Raw genomic sequence first — 21347 nt, forward strand, 5'->3', positions numbered from 1 at the left:
TTCATTCCTTACATTCAGAGCCCAGTAATTATCGCACACATACACTATAAAAAGCTCTAATAAACACCCCAAAATCTTCTTAAATCAAAGGGTGTGGATACATGGGTAAACTTTATTAGAATGAATTGTCAGACTGAGGTTTGCTACGGCATTTCAGCTAAGTAAGAGAATCCACTTTAAGGAGAGAATCAGTAGTTACCTTCGTGGCCTTGAAAAAGAAGCAGTTACAACACACTCCATCACTGAACAGATTACTCAGGAAGACAGTGTTTGAATATAGAAAAGGAGAAGTCCCTTTGTAATCCCTGATTATATTATCAGATACAAGCTGGTCCTAATCTAGCTTTCATTTGCAAGGGAAAAAAGGAAACAAACTGTATGCAAACAGAGGGTTGTTTTTTCCCCTTGGCAAGGTCACCTTCAGTTAAAATACCTGTAGTTGTTTTTCCTGAGTTCATAGTTCTCTCACACATGCACTCCATAGCCAAATAAGGGTTTTGGCAGACATGCTTAAAAGAACAGACTTTAAGATCATACTGTCATCAGGCTTTGCCCCAGAAACTTATATGAAGAATTTCTGCCTTTTACATTTAATCTAGAGAGAGATATCACATTTCCTACAGCAAATTGAACAGCCAGTGATGCACACAAAGAAATAGTATGAATTCTTTGGCAATAATCATGTTTCAAGCATTCTTAGACCCTAAAAGTATCATCTGGTATAGTATGGTTAAAATACGATTAGTGTTTTGAGTGTAAAAGCAGTAGTTTGGGTTTACTTTATGTTGCCTGTTGAAGGAGTTTAAGAAAAGAAAATGGAGTCAGGTCAGCACATGCAAGCTCAATGGTGAAACAATAGCACTACCAAGTCATGGACACATAAATATTGTATATATTTACAGAAACCCTTAGACGGTCCCTACCTACAAATAATTGGCTGTTGAGCTGCAAGCGGAAGTGCCCCTCAGCAGGTGCCTCCAGGACCTTCTTGGGCAGGTTGTCCACCTGGAGAGAAGTTTGCTTGAGGTTCCTCTCTGCTCGGACATAGTGCCATTGATTGTCATTCAGGGGTGTAGGAGACTGCACAGTAGCTTCTGTGGGGCCATTCCCAACATCTATGGAGAAGGTGATCTCTTTAGGGGCTGCAATAGATAAACAGATGTGAAGCGGAAGTGAAGGTCTGAATTAAATCGTGGTTCTGACATCAAGAAATCTTACATAAATATAGGGTCCATTAACTTTTATGTCAGGAAATAGTACAGCATCATTTACCTCCCATCTCCTGCACAGCAGCTTATACATAAATTTAAGCTTGCAGCCTCACTGTTTGATCTCTACTGTGATTATACTTGGCTGTGTGTGCTCATCTTTTTTTTTTGCTATAACAATTACAGTGCTCTAGAAATAGTAGGTTATCCTATTTTTGAAGTAGAATTGTCAACCACTGTACAAAAGTTGCACAATGGTAGCAAAAGATTTAGGACAAATAACACTAAAATGGGGGAAAGGATGAAGGAGCTCTTTCTGACTAAATCTTTCAAAATGCATGTACTTAACAATTACAGAACTTGGCTGCAAATGGTAGAAGAGAATCCTACAAGCATTTGTTTGACTGAATGAGCCTGCCCTGGGAAGCAAGGAGAAACAGATGAGCAAAACTAGTTCATTGGTGATCCTAAACTAAAGGGACATATTTAATACATGTCCAGAGACAGCAAGGCTCCTAGAAACAGGATGATAATTGAAAAACAGCAGCCATGTAAAGGAGTCGTTCTTGCTCTGTTGAATGCCTGAAAGGGGCCAGATCTCTTTAACACTCTTGCTACGGATTATTGTTCCTCTTCCTAAAACATGAAATACACCAGAAAGCCCAAGAACACAATCCACAGACCACACAACCAGAAGGCTGTGGATTGAAAATTCACAAAAACCTGTTATTTCAAGGCCAAAAAAATTGGATACGTCTGGTTTTGGAAGCTGTTTCTTAGATAGTTAGAATGGGAAACACTCCACAGGGATAGACAAAGTTCTATTCTCAGCCTCCACATCTACTAAAAGGCTGTTTCCCTTTGAAGCATCTGGTCTGTGGAGCTTCCTTGATACAAGGCCTTTAGGCAGCAAATTCCATCTGGCAGCAAGAACTACAACACCAAACTACTAATGAGAAACCTAAGTTTAAAAGACAAGATTTTCCCCAAACTTTCAAATAACTAATTTTTCTGGGAGTACGGATTTAACATACACACAAAAGCTTTCACTAAACAATCCTCCTAGTTGTTTGCAGTATTTGTTATATTTGATAACAAAATGACATTTATACTTCTATATCCCTAAGAATCCAATTCAGTACACTGAAGTACAACCAAATTGGACTTTGATGTGCAATTAACAGTAAATCATACCTCATTACCTTGTGATAATGCACCATGACATTTACCTTTGGTTTAATGAATCGAAGGGCCTTGGGGCCCTCTTTTATTAATTTTTATGTTGGAGTTATTATAAGCATATTATAAAATGCATAGCACTCAGTTTGTTTTTCCTAAGCTTGACAGAATCTGGAATACAGAATTCATATTTCATGTGAAAGCCATGGTACCCTTTTGTCACTAATAAATATTTGAAGTCATAGGAACAGAAGTGAAACAAAACATCACTAAGTTCCCTGCTACTCTTCTTTATATACTGAATGGCAGTTATAAGTCCCATTACAAGTGTGACTGACTTATCTTGTGTTAGGATCCTGTCTTTCATAGGCTCTCACCTTGTAACTGTACCATACACACTGAGTTCCTCTGAAACACTAGGGCTACATCATACTAGGTATGTTGCTGATATAGAAACAAAAGTAACCAGAGTGGTTGTATTAAATTTTTCATGCTTCAACTAAAATTACAGTCTACAGGTACATTTAACCAGTAGCTTTTTCTCTAAAGACAAAAAAATCAGTATTGAAAAAGTAAATTCAGTGGCTCGTTTAAGAAAGATAAACCTCCCCAAATCAAGATTAAGTGTAATGACCATGGCTATACAGGAAACTCTGACAGGAGATGTAGACAAATCTACATTAATGGGCCTTTTTATCTCCATCTTATCCTCTTCAGGCACCTTCAACCATCTCAAGACAGAAGAAAATATGTCCTTCCCACTTCCTTGCACCTGTAAAATTGGGTAAATATACCAAGATTTCTTTAACGGTGAAACTTACAGCTTATTTCAACTCGTATGAAGTCTTTAATCCCAAGGTTTTCCAAAAACACCCCAGAGATGGTGGTAGTTTTGAAGAAGAAGGAGATGTCCGCGCTGACCTCAGCATGGAAGGTGGGGAAGTGCAGATAGGAGGCCTCTGTGTTGAACGAAGCGGCATTCCAGAACTGCCCTGCAAGCACAACCCCCTTCTCTATAGTTAATTGGCACAGGACAGCAGCTGTGAGCTGCACATGGAAAGCTACCTTTCATCAGATAAATAAGTTTAAAAAAGCAAAACAAACCAAACCCCACACAAAACAAAGAGTGAACATTCTGTACCTATGGAAATTGAGAAGAGCTAGTACTCACTGTCTCCATAGCAACGCAAAGGGCCGATTTTCCAGGCAGCCTCAGAATTTGATCTGTTTGTGTCAGTGATCACCATCTGAGTTACAGGCAAATGGTCTTTGAAAGCAAGAAGGCCGGTATCATTTGTCCTGGATTATAATAAACAAACAGAAAGAGACAGATTAACCACAGACAAAATCCACAACATTCCTCATTCAAGGCAATATTTGAAGAAATGCTTAAAGATGAAAGGTCTTTTGCAAAAATACCTGGGAGACTTTGTGACCGGTAAATGCTGCTTAAGATACATTTGTGCACATGTGCTCTATGCTCATACATAATACTGACCATTGAAGACGCTGTATTTGGACACATGATTCTGTCTGGTATGGACTGTAGCTGTGCATCAGCTGTGCAGAATGATTGTGAAGCCAAGACAGACTGCTGCCATCCTTCCCAACGGGCATTAATGTAAACCAGGCTCTAGTCGTTTCCTCAGCAGGTTGAGTTTGATGTGGATCAGGTATAAGTCCAAGTCTGCATTTCGGTTAAGTTAGCTCAAGATAGACAACAGCATTTATGCTGGCTTTATGCTTTATCCAAGCAGGGAGAGGACACATGGTACCTGACCCAGAATGCTGTTAGCACTGGGTAGCCAGACAATACCTGATCCAGCTTCAAGATGCTAGGGCACACTGACTCAGCACACTGCGAAAACAGTAACTGGTAGAGTGAGTTTGCACTGAATCAGCCCTTTTCGTCATGTGGCTGTGGAAATTTTGGTTCAGCAATCGAAATACTGAAGGCTGTGTTTACTGCACTCTCAAACTACAGTCTCTTGTTTGTATCAGCTGGGCTTATTCTTCAACTGTGAATAACTTACACATGGCTGCTGTAAAGGAAGAGAAATAAAGATTCCTAAAGGATTATTTATTTGGTTTTATTCTAAGTGTGCTGGACAAATTGTTGTCCTCAAAATGCAGCACGGCGTTCCATGGCAGCCCTCTGGTCCCTAAGCTGATGCAGTGGCCTTGACTCTGGCAAGCTATGTGGATGAGTGCTCATCCCACTGTACTTCATGAACTGAACTGAGTGCCTCAAGCACCCAACTCTGACCTTACCAGAGCCGAATTGCCCTCTAGAGGTATTTCTCTATCAATTGATTATAGAGAAGGCAGTGCTACTCTATGTTATCTCCACAGTGATGAGTTTTTTCTTCCAGCTCTTTTTCACAGGGTTGAGGTCTGCTGTGCGTCTGGGCACATAAGCCTACCAAAGCATCCTTCATCTCAATAATTGTTTTGGAGAAAAGGATCCTTACCTCTGCATGGCTCAGCAATCAGCAAGGAGGGTCTGCACTCAACTCAACCAGATCTAAAATGCCGATAATCCCAAATTTATACCCACTGCTCTTTCAAACAGGTATTACACAAAGCCTCAGGAAACAGATGTTGCTATTTGAGTGATATCACTACCAAAGAGTCTGACATCCCAGGCAGGATCCCAGACTACCTATATGCTGCTTATAACACCAGCTTTCACAAATGTACCTCTCATTATAGTTACAGCTGTGGGAAGGGACACAGGACTTCAGCAAAGAAACAATAATCAGCAGATGTGCTCTGACACACAACCTCAGATGTTTGCCGGCTAAGTGCTTTACTCTGATTAATGTTAGAAAAAACAGAAAAGGTATTCTGATTTTTTTTATAAAGGCTGCACACAATTTATTTTTCATTGTTTCTAATTGTATGCAGCACAGTTAATTTTCTCATAATTCCAAGGGGAAAAGGAGAGGTATCCTCTCTGACCCTAGCATTTTTTTTTGCTTCAGTGGGTGTCTGACATGCAGATAATTAAAAAGTGCAGCAAAATGAAATTCCCAGGCATGAGGTAGAGTGATGCCTTCAATACAGACTTGGAAGGAAAAATACCATATTTGAATCAAAATCAAAATGAGTCTCCAAAGCTCTTCACAGAAGTCTCTCAGCAGCATACTCATATAGATTATTGTATCAATCTTTGAAAGTTAGTATACATGCTCTCAATAGATTATGAAACATTATGAAACAATTGTAAAAAAGCTGAAGTATTTGAGTATTTCTTAGGAAGTTAATTAAATATGATCAGGATTAAAATAAAAATCAGTATCTTCCTACAGCTATCTACAAAAAATGAAACGGTGACATTTTAAAAACATCTATTCCACATCTCTGAAAACTGCATTGCTTATTAGATATTCTGTTATGTTGCATGAAGTTCTTCTATATAGAATTTTATGACTCTGAGTTTTTACTAGTTACATGCCAGCATCACAAGGAACTCTAGTAGTATAGCTCAACTGTGAGAAAGAAAAATATTCTAGAACTAATAAAAATCTTCACTTTTATGCTAAAGCCTTGAAAACTCAATCAAGTTTTTATTAAAGCTCAAAAAACACATTTAATGTGTTTTATTCTCTCACACATGGAAAAAAAAAACCCAAATTTTTGTAAGGATACATATTCTCATCCAAGTAGACATAGAAATAAAACCTATCAGAAAAAACATTCTGCCCTTCAGAGAATGTGTTAATGATGGGAACAACATCCTTGTTGCTGCAGTTTATTGTCACTATTTCCTGGTGGGAAATCAAGTTTTTGGTGAAAAGTCAACATGTAAGATGTTTCAGTTAATAAAAGCAGAAAAGAGATTTGAAGACACTATAAAGGCTCTCGTGAGAGCTAAAGTTTGAGTGTCTTAAATTCCTGGTATTCTTTAATTTGAACTTATTTCAGACTCCATTTCTTACCAAACACCACAATTCTTCTTCTCTTTATGTGGTACACCTTGGCAGCCTCTCAAATATAGTGCATTATGCCTCACAGAGGAGAAAGAGAGCTTCATGTACCTGTACAATAATTTCCTGCAGGCACTACTGTGGCACTATAAAATACAAATATTCCAGGGTTTGGACAAAACATTCGGAATTTTGCGATAAGCAGGCTTAGGGATCACTTTTAATGTAGTACGGTTTTCTAATGAAAAGTCCTATTTTCTTATAGAAAGTATCTGCACTATGATGTGCACATACATTAATTTTGTCTTATAAACAAAAATAAAACCCTGTTAGATGCATTATTTTTGTATTTGTTCCCAGAGCTAGTTTTTACTTATATGTATTTTAATTTAGCAACTCAGTACACATAAAACCACAGCTGCTTCTCAGGTTAGCCAAAACCACTACATTATCTTTCTTAGCGGTTTTCACATAGAACTCTGTGACCACTTCCACCCAATATGCATTTTGTACCATGCTGTGCCCTGCTTCTCAGTATTGAGAACTACAGGTGGGTCCTGCCTGCAGGAGTGTCCTAGGGGGTGATGCTACTTGGCCACGAATCTAAGTCCTATTTTCCCAAAAATCAAAGCAGGTTTTATCACTTCCATGAAAGGAGTCCTGTACATGTAGAAAATGGTACAAATAAATTCATGAACTTGGGAAGTAGACCTTCTGCTTACCTGACATGGCACTCAATTTGGCACAAATTCAGATGGAAATCTGAATGTTTTTCAGAGGTTGGAAAGCACCCTCAACAAACAGATGTTTCTCTGAGCTCTTTGCATAAACAGTAGTGTCAGTTTGTACTTCCCACAAGCAAAACCAACCCAAATCCAATAATGCCCTTTAAATTCAATCATCTAAATATTTTTGGTTCAAGATATTAAATACAGTTGGATGTTATCTATTCATCCATGTCTGAAGGTTAGTGTCTGTATCTACCCAAAGGACTTGCTCTATAAGCTATGAGGCATGTTACACATCAAACAAATGTTCTATATATGGGAGGTGAATAGCAAAGGAAAATAATAAGGAAAAAGTTTCGTTGCAAGAGCAGCAATACTAAAAGTGACAGTGCAGCAAATCAGTACTTAAGATGTAGCACAGGCAGTCTTACTTGTAAATTACAAATAATTATTTTGATGGTAACACTATGAAACTATTTTTCTTCTTCCTGACTAGTAATAAAAGCATGCTCCAAAAAATCTTACTTTATGGTATCCTAACAGTCATCATAAATTGGTAATCTCTAGGTAGCCACTTCCATACTTTTTCTACAAATGGTAGACCAGTGGTGCCATTAAATATAATTTCTTCTCATATGGTCCTCTATTTGTACATTTTCTTCCTGCACATTAATGAAAACTCTAGTGGGGTCTGAGCCTCAGTAGCTCAGATATTCAGTACAGATTTTCATGAATACAGTATATTTAGGGAAAAGAATACTGTCATCATCAGATGTCAATGAACTGAATGAGCAATGGGCCAGTGAAACAGGCTTCCATGGTAAGAGTTCTGAGCCCCATGCAGGACATACCGTGAATAATCTGAAGGAAAACATTTTAATTGCAATCTTACCTACTAGCTGCATCCAAAAATGCTTTACTGGGTTCAATAATGTAAAGTCACATTAAAGGAAAAAAAAAAAAAAGGCAGCACAGGGAACATACCTAATAGCTGTAACTAATAGCTGTAATTGTTGAAGGCAAGATGCAGTGGCTATGTTTGCTGAATTAGAGGAGAGGTACAGAGAACGAGTTTGTAACGATAGTAATGAACTGGTTCTCGACACCTCAGGGGCCTGCTACAGTACAGCCAGCTGTCTGCAGGCAGCTTTTCTAGTTTGTTGACAAATGCAGTCATAAAGGCAGATATCCAAGACAGTTCTATACAGGCCAGGTCACCTCTGGCAGGGTTTATTTATGAGCTCACAGACTCTGTGGAGTTGTCTGCACTGCTTCTGGGAGAATGGGTTCGGTGTGGGGTAGTGGCTGAGCAAACAAAACCTGTCAAATCTGGGCTTGTCAGCAGCTGGGTTTCTCTGCCCTGCTCTCCTCAGCCCTTCCAGTTTTAGCATCCTGGCTCTGGTACAACTTGTACAAATATAGCTCAGCCAAGGAGGGCTTCATTCACTTCCAAGGGGCTTTACTCCTCCTCAAACAAAGCTGGATATACTCAATATATCTCTGGGGCCAAAGTGGGGCTGACAATACCCTGCCTCCCTCCTCCACTCTCTCTTGCTTTCTTTGCATGTCCCGTGGTTTCCTTGTTGCTTGCAGTACTCCAAAGACATGGGAAACAGGTGAATGCATGTTATTTTGAAAATGGAAAGACTAAGCAGCTTAGTTCCCCAGGGAAGGAGGCTGTTCTGGAAGATAAATGAAGATGTTACTCCTATAATTTGAATAATAAGGCTGGATAATATAAATGAAAGATGGTCAATCATCTATTAGCTAGAAACAACAAAGTCCACCACACTCTGCTGAGATGCCTGAACTTCCTGTACAAAATTACTTCCAGCCATGCTGTTCTTTCTGTATAAAATAAAAAGCTGTGAAATTCTCAAAATTCACAAGATTTCCAGGTGAATGCGGTCAATAAGAAATTGGTTTGATGATTGGCTTCAATCAAATGTTTGCATTTGGAGTGGAAAATGGATTCCAGACAGAGAGACCAAAGGACTGGTGAGCAGCAAGACTTTCATTGCCAAGGTAAGAGAATTTTGCTTGAGATGAAAGACAATCTGGGAGAGGTATTTAAGGATCCAAAGCATCTCTAAAATGGACAGAAGATAACACAACTCTGTCTGCATTTCAGAAATGCTTTATTCTTTAAATCAGTTTAACACCTTTCTCCAATAAAACCTGTATTAAGAATGCACATTCTGTTTGAAATAGGGTATATCTTTCAAAAGACAATCGCTTTGAAGTTCAATGCTTGAAGCTGTGGCACATCAGTTTAATCTATACGTAATTCGTCCCAACAGTTAACTAATCTCAGTGTTGGAGAAGAAATAAAAAAGGGAGAAATAAACCATTTTGTGGACTAGATTTAGCTTCAGCTTGCAACTGCTGGATTTCTATGGATGCTTCCACGCACTAACAAGAGCTCTCAACAATCCAGAATCTCTCTCTTTTGGAGGCATTCATAAACTACAGTCAAGTCACATTTAACACCTTTCCAGATCCCTTGGTTGGGCCAGGGTGACAACTTGTTCCCTGGATCCCTCAGCAGAGATCTTCTACCATTCTCCAGCAAATATCATGAAGATGTTCTGAGTATTTTGCAGTGACAGAATTAGCTGTCATCATACTGCAGAGTTTGGAAGTATGGTGAGGAGCTGGATGGAAAAAGATACTTTTCACTAAAATGCTGTAATAAAAAGAAAAGGTGAACAATACAAAACCCTTCCCATAAAACATGCAACCAATTATACTCCTGTTCATCTGGCCAACATAACTCCAGGGGGACTAACGGTGTCATGTCAAATTAGAGCACAAAGATAGCAGCTGGCTCAGATGTCTGCTTAGGTAGCGTTTGAAAGTCAGCATGCCTAGAAGTGCATATTACCTTCTGCCAAACACCTGGATCAGGACTTTTTTCAGGCCTATTTTCTCTCATTTGCCTTTCTTTTTTTTTTTTTTTTTTTCTTCTTCTGCTTTAAAAGAGTAGTAGCTTCTTTTGCACCCAAGACTTAGCCTAGGGAAACCAAATCAAAGCAAAATCCTAAGCCTGTCTCCTCTTCAGAAGGACACTCCAACCATTCTGCTGAGTTCCTACCTCAGAGCTGCAGTGAACAGCCTGATTTATCTAAAAGGAGTGAAAATGATTTTCTGGTTTTCCACTCTGCAGCACCCATTTTATTTCATGCTAAGGCAAATAAATGCATCTGCTACTGTCTTGCTCTTTCCACTATAATATATAGGAGGTTAAAGTCACAGTTCAGATCTCAGCAGGTTTCAGATCCAAATGCTCATTATATAGTGTTCTAGCAGAGAAACACAAAAGTAATCTTCAAGAGGCATGAAATTTCTTATGTTTAGAAACTCTTTGTAAAGGTCAGAGGTTTTTTAGCTTTTAAAAATGCAACCTGCAATTTAGAATACTACCAAAGTCCAAATTTCAAATGGATTAAAAACCAAAACAAAACACCTGAACCCCCAAACCAACAAAACGCAGGCAGTTTAGCTGAGGAAACTTTTATGCATATCCTGTTATTATAATGAAATTAGGAGAAACAAGTAGCTGTGTGAGCTGCCAAGCTAATGAACCATGATTTCCAACATCTTTCTCCCATGAGGGTTTGCCAAAATCTAATAAAAGTGTAAGCTTCCTTAACTTCCTTCTCGTGGGTTTTAATTGGCTTTTTCCCCTCAGCCTGGCATAAATTTTCATAGCTTGTGTAATTTCTAATACATTTGAGATTTCTCCTTCTCTATTGAAGATGTTTGAAATCATTGGGTGTGGGGGGAAAATGAAGATAACCAGCCACCGCATAATTTGCTTACGTCTCACTTCCTCAAGAGGCCTGGTTGAAACATTATAAAACTGCATTTAGCTTTCACCTTGCATGGATTCATAAAATTTAGTGGTGCACTGTCCTGCAATCTCAGTCTACAATCCCAATAGTCTCCCAGCCTAACACAGCTGCTCTGCTTGAGTAGCAGCTAACTGAAAAGTGAAATATGGATTATGGACAGAGCCAAGCACCTGTAAAAACAAGTGTTTTTCATGCTCATGTGCAAACCTCACCAAAGTGCTGATAACAAAACATTAAAGATAAATCAACATGCACAGCCAGGCCTTTCTATACAAATCTATACAAATCACATTCATAAACCAACATTTACATAAAGATCTTCCTGAAGAAATCCCCTTACAGCTATGATTTTTGAAAGTGAATAGTGACCCCAGGGATATAAAGGGTCCAAGCGAACAATCATATTGTCTGGAAATGAAGTTCTCTTGCAAATGCCACACATCAAGAAACCAAAAAAAGCTCAACACTTACAATGGCAAGTCATTTCTGAATTACTTTTTTACAGTACTTTTTTTTACTTTTTTACTACACTTACAGTTCCTTTCTACTCATTCTCTTTTAAGTGAAGGTTTCACAGGGATAATTTGGACACTATTTCAAACACAGTAGCCTATTACAGCAAGACATTTCTTGTCTACTTCCGTTATTTGTAATTTCTGAACTACTCAAGGTTGAAATATATATTTTTTTAGAGAAAGTGCAGCAGCTCCTGTCAGTGGGTCGTCCAGAAGGGAAAGAGGGTGAAGCAGCATTTTCACAGGTATTTTCACAGTGTTTCAAATTGTATTTTCAACACCACTCATTGGGAATTTTTGTCCCCTCCAAAACAAGTACAGTACTAATTGGAAAATTGCCTTTACAAATTCATGCAACATCAGGGTTCAGCAAAGGTCTGAACCTAAAGAAGACTTTGAGCTTCATGCTCTAAGTCTAAAACTTCCTATGGAGACTGGATCAAAACCTACAGAAACCAAATGAAGCATTTCCATTGACTTTAAAAAACCCAATGTAAGATAAAGTTAAGGCATATACAGATATATTGTTTCATGAGAAAAATATATCCTTTTGATAGTACGGATTTCTCGTTATTTAGCTGTCTGTACCTGAATTTTACCATCTATGCCTGAATTTTCTGCTCTGATATACAACCATGCACCAACCTCTTAGAGCCTTTATTCATGCAATGCTCCAATTGAATCAATGGAAATTTTTAAACAATTAAATGACTGGATTTGGCATTCAATAGCAAAGACTTTTTGAAGACAAGCCACGCCAGCAACCTGCTTTAGCCAGATATCTTGTCTTTGGTTCAAGTAAGAAAATTAAGGTGAAGTCAGAAGTCCAAATTCTATTTTGACTTTCATTTTCATTTGATCATACTCAAGCTATTTAAGCTTCCTGAGCTGTGAACTGGGAAAAGATGCAAGCTTTCTTGCCCTACTTCCTATCCCCAGCTCTCACACAGACACTACTATACACATGTTAAAATTATTACCATTCTTCTCTATCTGCGTCACAGTTGCAAAAATATCTCATATCCAGACAACTTTCTTCCAGTCCACATGCACACTGTTGAATGCCCGGAAGAGATCCTCCCCAGTAAAGATGCTTTTCATTGGCACGGCCAACCCACCAAGCAAATGGCATTCCATCTGGATGAAAGGGAAAGACAGGGAAAAAAAAAAGAGAAGAGAAAAAGAGAGAGAAAGAGAACTTGATAAGCAAATTGGATTCTCCTGAGAATGAAAAAGAGAATGGAGGTGGACATGTTAAACAATACTGAAAGAAAACGTGCAAACTACAGATGAAGTAACAAACCATAAACTTTGCCCAAGTTCTGTTTTATGGAACACATGCTGAGAAAACAACAGCTGCATGGTAATTCCATTTGGTTTGAGGGGCAGGTGTTTCCCCCATAGGGCTCATGTGCCAATCACCCAACCTTGGTGCGTTTCAGCTGTAAAGACTTTTGACTTGTAAACCCAACACCACTGTCTGCAACAGCTGTGTCCAGTGACTTTGTGTGATGCTAGAGGGGAGGCCTGATCACTGAAGGAATCTGGAATCAATTCTCCTGCCACAACTCATGCTGAACAGCTGTCTTGAGCCACCCAGTATTGACCAGGGATATCTTGCAGAGCCTATGTGTTATGAAGGAGACTCTAGCTCTTAGATCAGGATTTTTTTACCTTAAGACTAATATATAAAGAGCAAAAATCTGCAGAACTGACACACAAACTGACCTATTACTATGGGCTTAATACAGTTCCTCTCAAAACTAAGACCAAAATTTGTATGGTTTCCACGGGAGCAAGACTAGGGATTTTAGTGTGCTCATCAAGAGTGGAATTTGCAAATGCAAAGTTCCATAGCATATTAAAACATGCTAGGATTAAGGATTCAGGTAGGAGCTAAGTGGGGAAAAAGATTTCTCTCCTTGGGAATTAATTTGTCTCTAAGAAGTTATTTTCTATCAGAGATCTAAGATCCACGTATTTATATAAACCAAGATAGTTTTTGCTTAAATTTCACAATCCATTATACATCAAGCATTAAATATTAATAGTCAGATACAGTAAGTAGATTCACATGTAATGAAATCCGTGGATTAACATTTTGCTAAGACTGACTTTGTCTTCCAGCTCAGATAACTTTTTCATTGACTTCTTAATCCTTAAATCAAGAAATGTAATCAGTTACCCATACAGGTAGATGATAAAATTTAGCAAAATTGACATATTGAGACTTTTTGATCAAAGGAGCTTGGAAAAGTAAACTGAACTGCTAATGTAGAAAAATGCATCAATTTATTCTTCAGCTTTACTAACATTATTAGTAGGGAGTATTCCTCATTATACAAAGTGAGAAAATCTAAAATATGAAATGCAATCAAGGTTAACAATAGAGTGTAAGGGACTAATTAAAATGAGTTTTAGAATCACTTCACAAAATTAATTCATATTTGTTTTCCTTCTAAGCTTAGACTGCTGAACTGTAAATTCATGCAGAAAGGAAAATAAAAATAGGAAAATTAACTCAATTCTCATGATACCAACAATTAAGACATGACGAGTTTGACCAATACCCAGTAGTGTTCATTAGAAAACCACAATTCAGGAACATCTAAGGATTCATCTTACAAAAATGCGCACGCTCATATTAGGTCTCATATTATTGTCAACACATTTATGTTTTGTTTTTAGCTGATTTTCTTGCAGAAGTTGATTGCTGCAGTCAGTGAAACAGGTCTATAAGATATTATTGGGAAATTGTTCGATAAACTTGGAATAGTAATGTTAATAGAATAAAAGGGTAATTTGTCTAGGAGTTGAAATAGATATTATACAGAAGTGCTCAATCTAATTTTAAAAGTGCCCATTCTGGAAAAATATATTTAGATAAAGATAAATCCTTCAGACCATCAGCAAATAATGGTATTCATTAATCAAATTCAACCTGTGTCAGATTCTTTTATCAGAAATAATTATATACTTAAAAATAACAGTGAAATAATCATTCACAGGAATTAAGAATTAGTAGTTTTCTGATGTATTTTTCAGATCTGTTGTTATTTGCTTCATTGAAGAACACCAAGCAAAGACATACACATTCAGATTTATGATGTAGACTGGGGAAGTGATAGTTACACCACAGTTTGGGTAATTTACAACTAAATTAAAAGTAGTGCTAAACAATAGAGCATTCAACGTTATAAGGAACGATCTTAGATCATCAAGGGAATAGACTATAAAAAAAGTGTCTTTTCAAAAATTCTAGTTATTAGGTAGAGGTCTATCACCCTTTACTCAAGATGAGTAAATTTTTCTCCCTAACTAGTCCCTTAGAAATCAATTGTAGCATTAAGGAAAAATATGCCCTGATTCTTCAAAACTCTTTTCCATGGCCTTAATTTTTAACACATGAGAAATCACAGAGCTATTCAGCAAAGCTCTTAAATCTAAGGTACTTCAGCAACATCTGAAGTATTTAGGAATTACTGAAGCATATATTGTAGATCATATACTTGTAATGCTGAAGTAAAGCGATATTTCACTAGTGATGCAAATCAATCTATTCCTGAGTTCTTTCCAGAATGTTTACATGATTATATCTTGGTAGAGCTGGAAGATGCCTTGCACTGAGACTGAGTTTGGCCAACAGGTGTTAAAACTCTTTCTTCTAAGTCTGTAGGTTTGTTGCAATATCTTAATTTCTGTAACCATGGAATTATCATTTTTTTTAAGTATTATCAAGTCTCCATCACATCAAAATGAATTAATTTTCTTTCTGCAGTAAAGTCATGGACTAAGTCAATGGCATTAATGAATGAGTTTACATGACCTCATAAACTAATGGTTTTCTTAGGTCAGTAGAATTCCACTTTAAGAATGCTAAGCTAACAAGTCCATTTGATAAGAAGTGCTACTAATTCTTCATTCTGTGCTTACATTGTACATAGTAACACATTATTTAGTCAAAAAAAAAGGTAGTCAAAAGCCTATTGCACAAGTGAAAGTATAGTTTTCCATGCATTTTTGTCCATTTACAACTGAATAAAAATCCACTATAATAAATTTATTAAGGTTGCCTTTGAACTCCATATGATGGTTCTGAAGGAGAATATGTGCGAAAAAAATCTCAAACCCAGCAAAGCAAACAAGCCCCACGTGATTGAGTTCACCAGTAAAAGAATGGAGACCAGTTTCTTTCAAGTGATTTCTTCCTGTACTGCTTAAGTTGCCTTTGGAAGTTTCTAATTTTGATAATGAAATTCTCAAAAAAAGGCACATTTTTTCCTTTCCTGCAGAGGACAATAACCCTTTCTATGATGATGCTGTCTGGAAGCCAGATATTTAAATCACTGTTGTGATATTTAAATCAATGTTTTTACCATAATTCAGTACGGTATTGAATAAAAGAACTGGGCATGCACATAGTATTTTTTATCTAAGCAAGTACTACTACTTATTCACACCGTCAGGTACAGGCTGCAGCAAGATGAGTTGGCACAAGTCTTCTGAAAGGAAAGAATAAGGGGCCTCATCTTCAGTTGATCATCTTGATGTTTCCCTCTACCTGTGTCTGTAGGCTGGTCCTTTGTGTTCTATTGGTCTATTCAACAGCTACTCTGTGTGTGTCCGAATAGCCACGTAAGACCCTGGAAACACCGGCACATACAATACAGAAACACACGGACAAGAACTCAGTTTTTCTCTCTCCAGGAAGGCACAGAGAGCAAGCTCCTTTCAGATCTCAGTTCTTTAGACGATCTCCAGCACCTGCTCTATCAATGCACTAAACTGTTCCTTGTTAATTCTCTGTGTGAAATCCGTTTCGGCAGAAGCAGGGATGGCATGGATGGAACAGTTCACAAGCACAGAGGCCGAGGGCTGAGAAAAGAATAGCAGACACACAGAGGTTGTTTCCAATGATCCTTCGAAGAAGATGCAGCTTGAGATCAAATTCACCTGCAATGCGTATCTGGCTCTTCTAGTGACAAGAATGGCTGAATGCATATTCAGTGTCCCTGTACCAGCTTACAGGAACATGTCAGTCCTCTTAAATCTCCCTTGTAATGACAGTTCTCTCATTTTCTGTATTAGAGGGCATTGACATTGCTAGCCATGCAAGTTATTTTTAAAAGTTTTAGACTTGTTCACATTTTAAATAGCTGAGAAGTTTTTCAAATACTATCTGGATAGGCACTCAGAAGCTGAAGGAGGGGGAGAAATAGCCTATTGCAACAGCATTTAGGACTTAATTACTATATGTATAAATCCCCAGCAACTTCTGTGGACTCAGTTTACCTTTATATAGGCAGAGAGTCTAATCATTGGCTTTTATGTTTGTACAACATGAGTTAAAGCCATGCATTTTTAATAGTATTATATTTAAAATATTTTTCAAGATTTGTTCACATCAGTTGGTGCTTGTTATTGCAACAAACAAAAGTATAATGATTGAAATATAAGAAAATAAATTGGATCCCCTGCTATACTCCTGTGCTGTATAAACCTAAAGTCTGACGCAGTAACTACAAAGCCCTAGGGCAGATAAAGCTTTTGGGGTACACCGGTTACTCTAACAGGTCAGTTAAAGGTGTTTTCCACCACTACTGCAAGTCAATTTATTTGTATGTATCTGTTGAAACTCTAAAGCCATATTGCATTGTAATAACATTCTCTTGGCAGTCTTTATGTTCAGCTTTTCCTCCCAAATCAAACTGAGTTAAGTAGAACTGAATTTATTAATCTTATATCTATATGTCTCACTGACGAACACGTAGATTAATTTACATCTATGCTGTTTTCTCTTAAAAGGAAAGATTGACATATCAAGATATATGATTGATTGTAGAATGGCATAAAACAAACAAAGGCAATTATTTCCTACTGCACTCAAAAAATAAAATATCTGTTTACACTAACTGGTTCAACAATATCAAATCCTGCAAATGGCTCACCTGATACACTGAACAGTATGTGAAACAAGAAGTTAGCAGACTTTTTAATATGTACCTATATATATGCACACACACAAGCATATGAGGCAATTTCAACCTGAATAACTGAATCCAAAGGCTAATTCAGAGTACAAATTATGTTCTCAGCTGCTAATCCATTTTTAAACATCTCTTCAAAAAATTGAGAGATGGGTAAGAGTGTGAGAATGAGGGAAAACTGTGTCTCAATATTTTTTTTTAAGAGCTACCAAAGTGTTGTTTTCCCATGCTTTATTTTCTCCATTGCAACATTTTTCTAGCCTGTTTCATCAAAATTTTAAATATTAAATTGAAGTAAAACCAAATTCTTCCCCTTTGGCATTTTCAACAAGAAAAAAATACACTTCTGATAAATCAGTGAAAAAATGTTTATAATAATTCTAGACAAAAGTATGGACAAATTGGAGAAATATTCCATATTTAGTGGATAAGACAAAAGTAATATATTTTTAGAGGTTTTTGTTCAGTGAAAAGGTTAATGGTATTAATGACTAGGAATCTGTATTGGTTTGAATGACAGCTCACACCTCTGGGAGAATACACTAATAACACAAAGTGGGGTAAACTCAGGCTATGATGCATTAACCAGCATGTGTCACCCTTTATTTGAAGTGGATGCTGAGATTTAACAGTGAAAAGAGTTGCTCTTTGCTTTACAGCCACAGTGAGGGTGTCTCGAGGCTCTGGCCCAGACAGAAGGAAGCAACAACTGCTCTTCGATATGGCAGGATCTCTGCGCTTCGCAAACAAAGCCCTGTTTTTAACTCAAGATCCAGTTACCTGGGAAAAAAAGGAATATACACAATATGGACCATGGCAAAAAAAAAAAAAAAAAAAATATCCAATGACATGATTCCTTTGTGCATTATTCACTGAGTGAGCTTTTTGTACTATGCTACTCTGCTTCCATGTGGACACACACCCCACTTATGCTTGGCTCTTCTCTTTTCAGTACAGCCGTAACAACCATCTAACACTTCATCCCTTTTACTCAAAACCTTCCCCATGCAATTCTGCAATTCATTCTTATTGTCCTTTTCCTTTCTTAAAACTGTAACCCACATACCACTACCCTATTTTTCATAGATGACAAACACAACTGCTTTGGAAATTACAGCTAATCAATCACCACAGCAAGACAGATGCCATTCTGGACTGAGTAGCAATGGTGCTGGCCAGTTTTAGTAACATTCATAATGAATTTGCTTGTAATTTCTGATCAGATCCTGTAACTCTTATTCAGACCAGCTATCCAAAAGTGAAGTAGTCCTGCTAATGCCAGTGGACTTACTCCCTGGGCAAATGTTACTTAGTCACAAAGTCTGTCCCCTCATTTTAATTATTTTTTTTATGTGTGGTTAGGAAAAGGGGAAAGAAAGGCAGTACTTAGATGACATTTTCTTTCTTGTTATTCAGCTTTGCTGTCAACATGCACTGCTTGCACACAGAGTCACAGGCTGAAGTAATTGCTTAAAAAAAGAAGAAAACATGCAGCAGCATTTATCTACATCTTTTTCTCTTAAGCAAAGAAACTGCATGTCCCTCTGGAGCAGCTGTTATCATGGTGTTCTCTGTGCTTCCTGGAGTTGTTAAGATATTCTCACAGAGGAGAATGGGCAGAAAGAAGGTAAATAAACACAGACCTTTGCTGCTTATAGATTTAACAGAAGGCTAATGAGCAGAACTGCTGAGATGTAATGATAGAGTTGTGCCATCACACACTAACAGTACCTCAGTAAAAGCAAAATCCTTACCAATCCTTTGAGAGACAGATTTAAAGATGGGTGTAAGGATTTCAGACCCAAACATTTTTATATGCTGAGGAAGAATGAATCTACATCCAAAACTAAAATTTTATGCCTTGTGAATGTCTCTGCTGAAGGCCAAAGAAGGATGAAAATATTATGAGTACTTGCATTCTCCTCTGCCAGCTCAGGCTGGGTTGTTTTCTCAATAAATTTCTGGCCAAGTGACAAGTTTCCTGAAAGATGCAAGTGGGAATTCAGCCAGTAACAGAAACTATGGGAACAGCTGAAGCCATGCAGGTTAGGAAGGAAAAGCAACAACAACCCAAGCCAAAAACAAAAATGCAGAGCAGATTACAGCTTTAGGGACAAATGATAAAACAGAAAAAATAACAGCTTTGAATCCTCAAGAGGTTGCTGTAGATAGACTAGATATTCTAGCCTTTGAAACAAATAAACAAACAAACAGAAATCTTATTTTATTTATCTCCTGCATTCCAGCTCAGCCTTACTTCAAACCTGTCCTTCTTGCTTTCAACTCATTTTCCTTTTCATCATTCCCCTTTTCCTTTCCGATTTTTACTGTTCCTCCAGGTAAATTCAGATAAACAAGCCCTGCATTGTTTTAACAGATAGGCCTATGTCACTGATGCATGTCCTGCTACATCCTTACTCTGTGCTAGGACCAGAAACCCATAAGTGTCCTGCGTTCAATTGCAAGCGAACAACTACCAGGGATAATCCACAGTGGGCTCCAGCATTACCCTGCCTGTGCCAGAGGAGCCGGTCTCAGTCAGCAGATGTCTGGACCTTTTTTCCTATGTTATAGGTGTAGCCAGTAAGAATAATGGCAATAAAAGGATGCCATCATTTGTTGCTCTCACACTGCTCTTTCAGTTCCTATGTGTCATTCTTATCCTTTTTCACCAGTACTATATCACCCATTTCTACTGGAAGGTAATTTCCTGCCCAGGACAATGGTCTTTTGTTCTTAATCAGCTACTCGGCATAAATATATAAATAGTTAGCAAGCATAAGTAGTAGCAAGTACTTAATTAATGGATTAATAAACAGAAGATAAACCATATCATGCCATTCCAGTTCTTGTGAAAACACCATGGACACTGAAGTATCATATGTGTTTAAGACTTGAGGATGTCTGTATCTGCAGCAGATCAATGCTCTTCAGTGGCTCCTTGGGGCTTGAGGAAGACAACAGGAGTGACTTTCATAACTAACCTGTATGCATCTAGTAACACATCCCAGTCCCTCAATATGCTACTGAAGTCTTACCCACGTTGTCTTAGGAGATCACAGGTTGAGGTGTTCTGGTTTTAGGTTACCATATACTACATGGAATGGGGAAGGCATAGAAGAGATGAGTTTGTAAGTTTAGACAGATCACACGTGGTTCCTCAAACCTTTCTTTCTATTTTAAAATGGATGTGAAAGGGCTACAGGGTAAGGAGAGACTCCTGAACTAATGCACCTTATAAACTGCTGTAAAGTGAGATAAGTAGTTTGTCACAGAGGGTTTTATTCTTAAATGCTATTTAAGTTTTCACAGAGGAAAGTAATTTCAGAACCTAAAAATAACATTACAGAGGACAGAGTAGAACAGTTGAAGCATCAAAAATTGTGAATGGTGCATCAGACCAAATCTCAATCATTTCACCACGAGAAAACTTAGTATTCAACCATTATTCATGAAAATGTTGAAGTGAGGCAACATTATGAGCAACTGTCCCAGGAAAGACTGCCAAGAAGAGCCACTTTGCAGCTCATTCATTCACTACTATTTTCGAGGGACAAAAAAGGCCAGATCTGGCAACTGGTATAAATGCATCTTGTTCCAGTGAAATCAGGTTAGCTGTGCTGAATTGCACTCACTGAGCATCAGAGTGTTCACGGGAAGACAGAATGGTCGAGGCTGGAAGGGACCTTTTAGAACCTTCTAGTCCAGCCAGCCCCATGCTTCAAGCTGTTCTGAAACAGATTTGGGTTGTAAGAATTCCACACACAAACTTTGTGGCTGCCACTGTGAGAGGTTAAAGCACCGTCTGCAACTGTGCAGTGACTGAAATAAAGGTCTAAAAGATCTGTTTCTAATGGGAGTGAAAAGGGAAAATTAATTATATATTTGACTCATTTATTCTTGGAAGATCCATAGTGAGAGGTCAAGTTCTTGGGATAGGGCATGGA

General features: G+C 37.8%; 1 protein-coding gene across 1 annotated transcript in view; it reads right to left on the minus strand.

The window, feature by feature from the left end:
* The window catches only part of CNTNAP5 (contactin associated protein family member 5), a gene marked incomplete at its 5' end in the record, with an annotated part of 271482 nt that overhangs the window by 39908 nt on the left and 210227 nt on the right, over positions 1-21347 (minus strand). The window contains 4 exons of the mRNA XM_080346433.1: positions 924-1142; positions 3209-3379; positions 3559-3686; positions 12394-12550. Of these exons, the coding sequence (XP_080202559.1) occupies positions 924-1142; positions 3209-3379; positions 3559-3686; positions 12394-12550 (675 nt within the window). The remainder of the gene's footprint in view (positions 1-923; positions 1143-3208; positions 3380-3558; positions 3687-12393; positions 12551-21347) is intronic.

Source organism: Nesoenas mayeri (genome assembly GCF_963082525.1).
Source record: "Nesoenas mayeri genome assembly, chromosome: 6".
In the NCBI taxonomy this organism is placed as follows: domain Eukaryota; kingdom Metazoa; phylum Chordata; class Aves; order Columbiformes; family Columbidae; genus Nesoenas; species Nesoenas mayeri.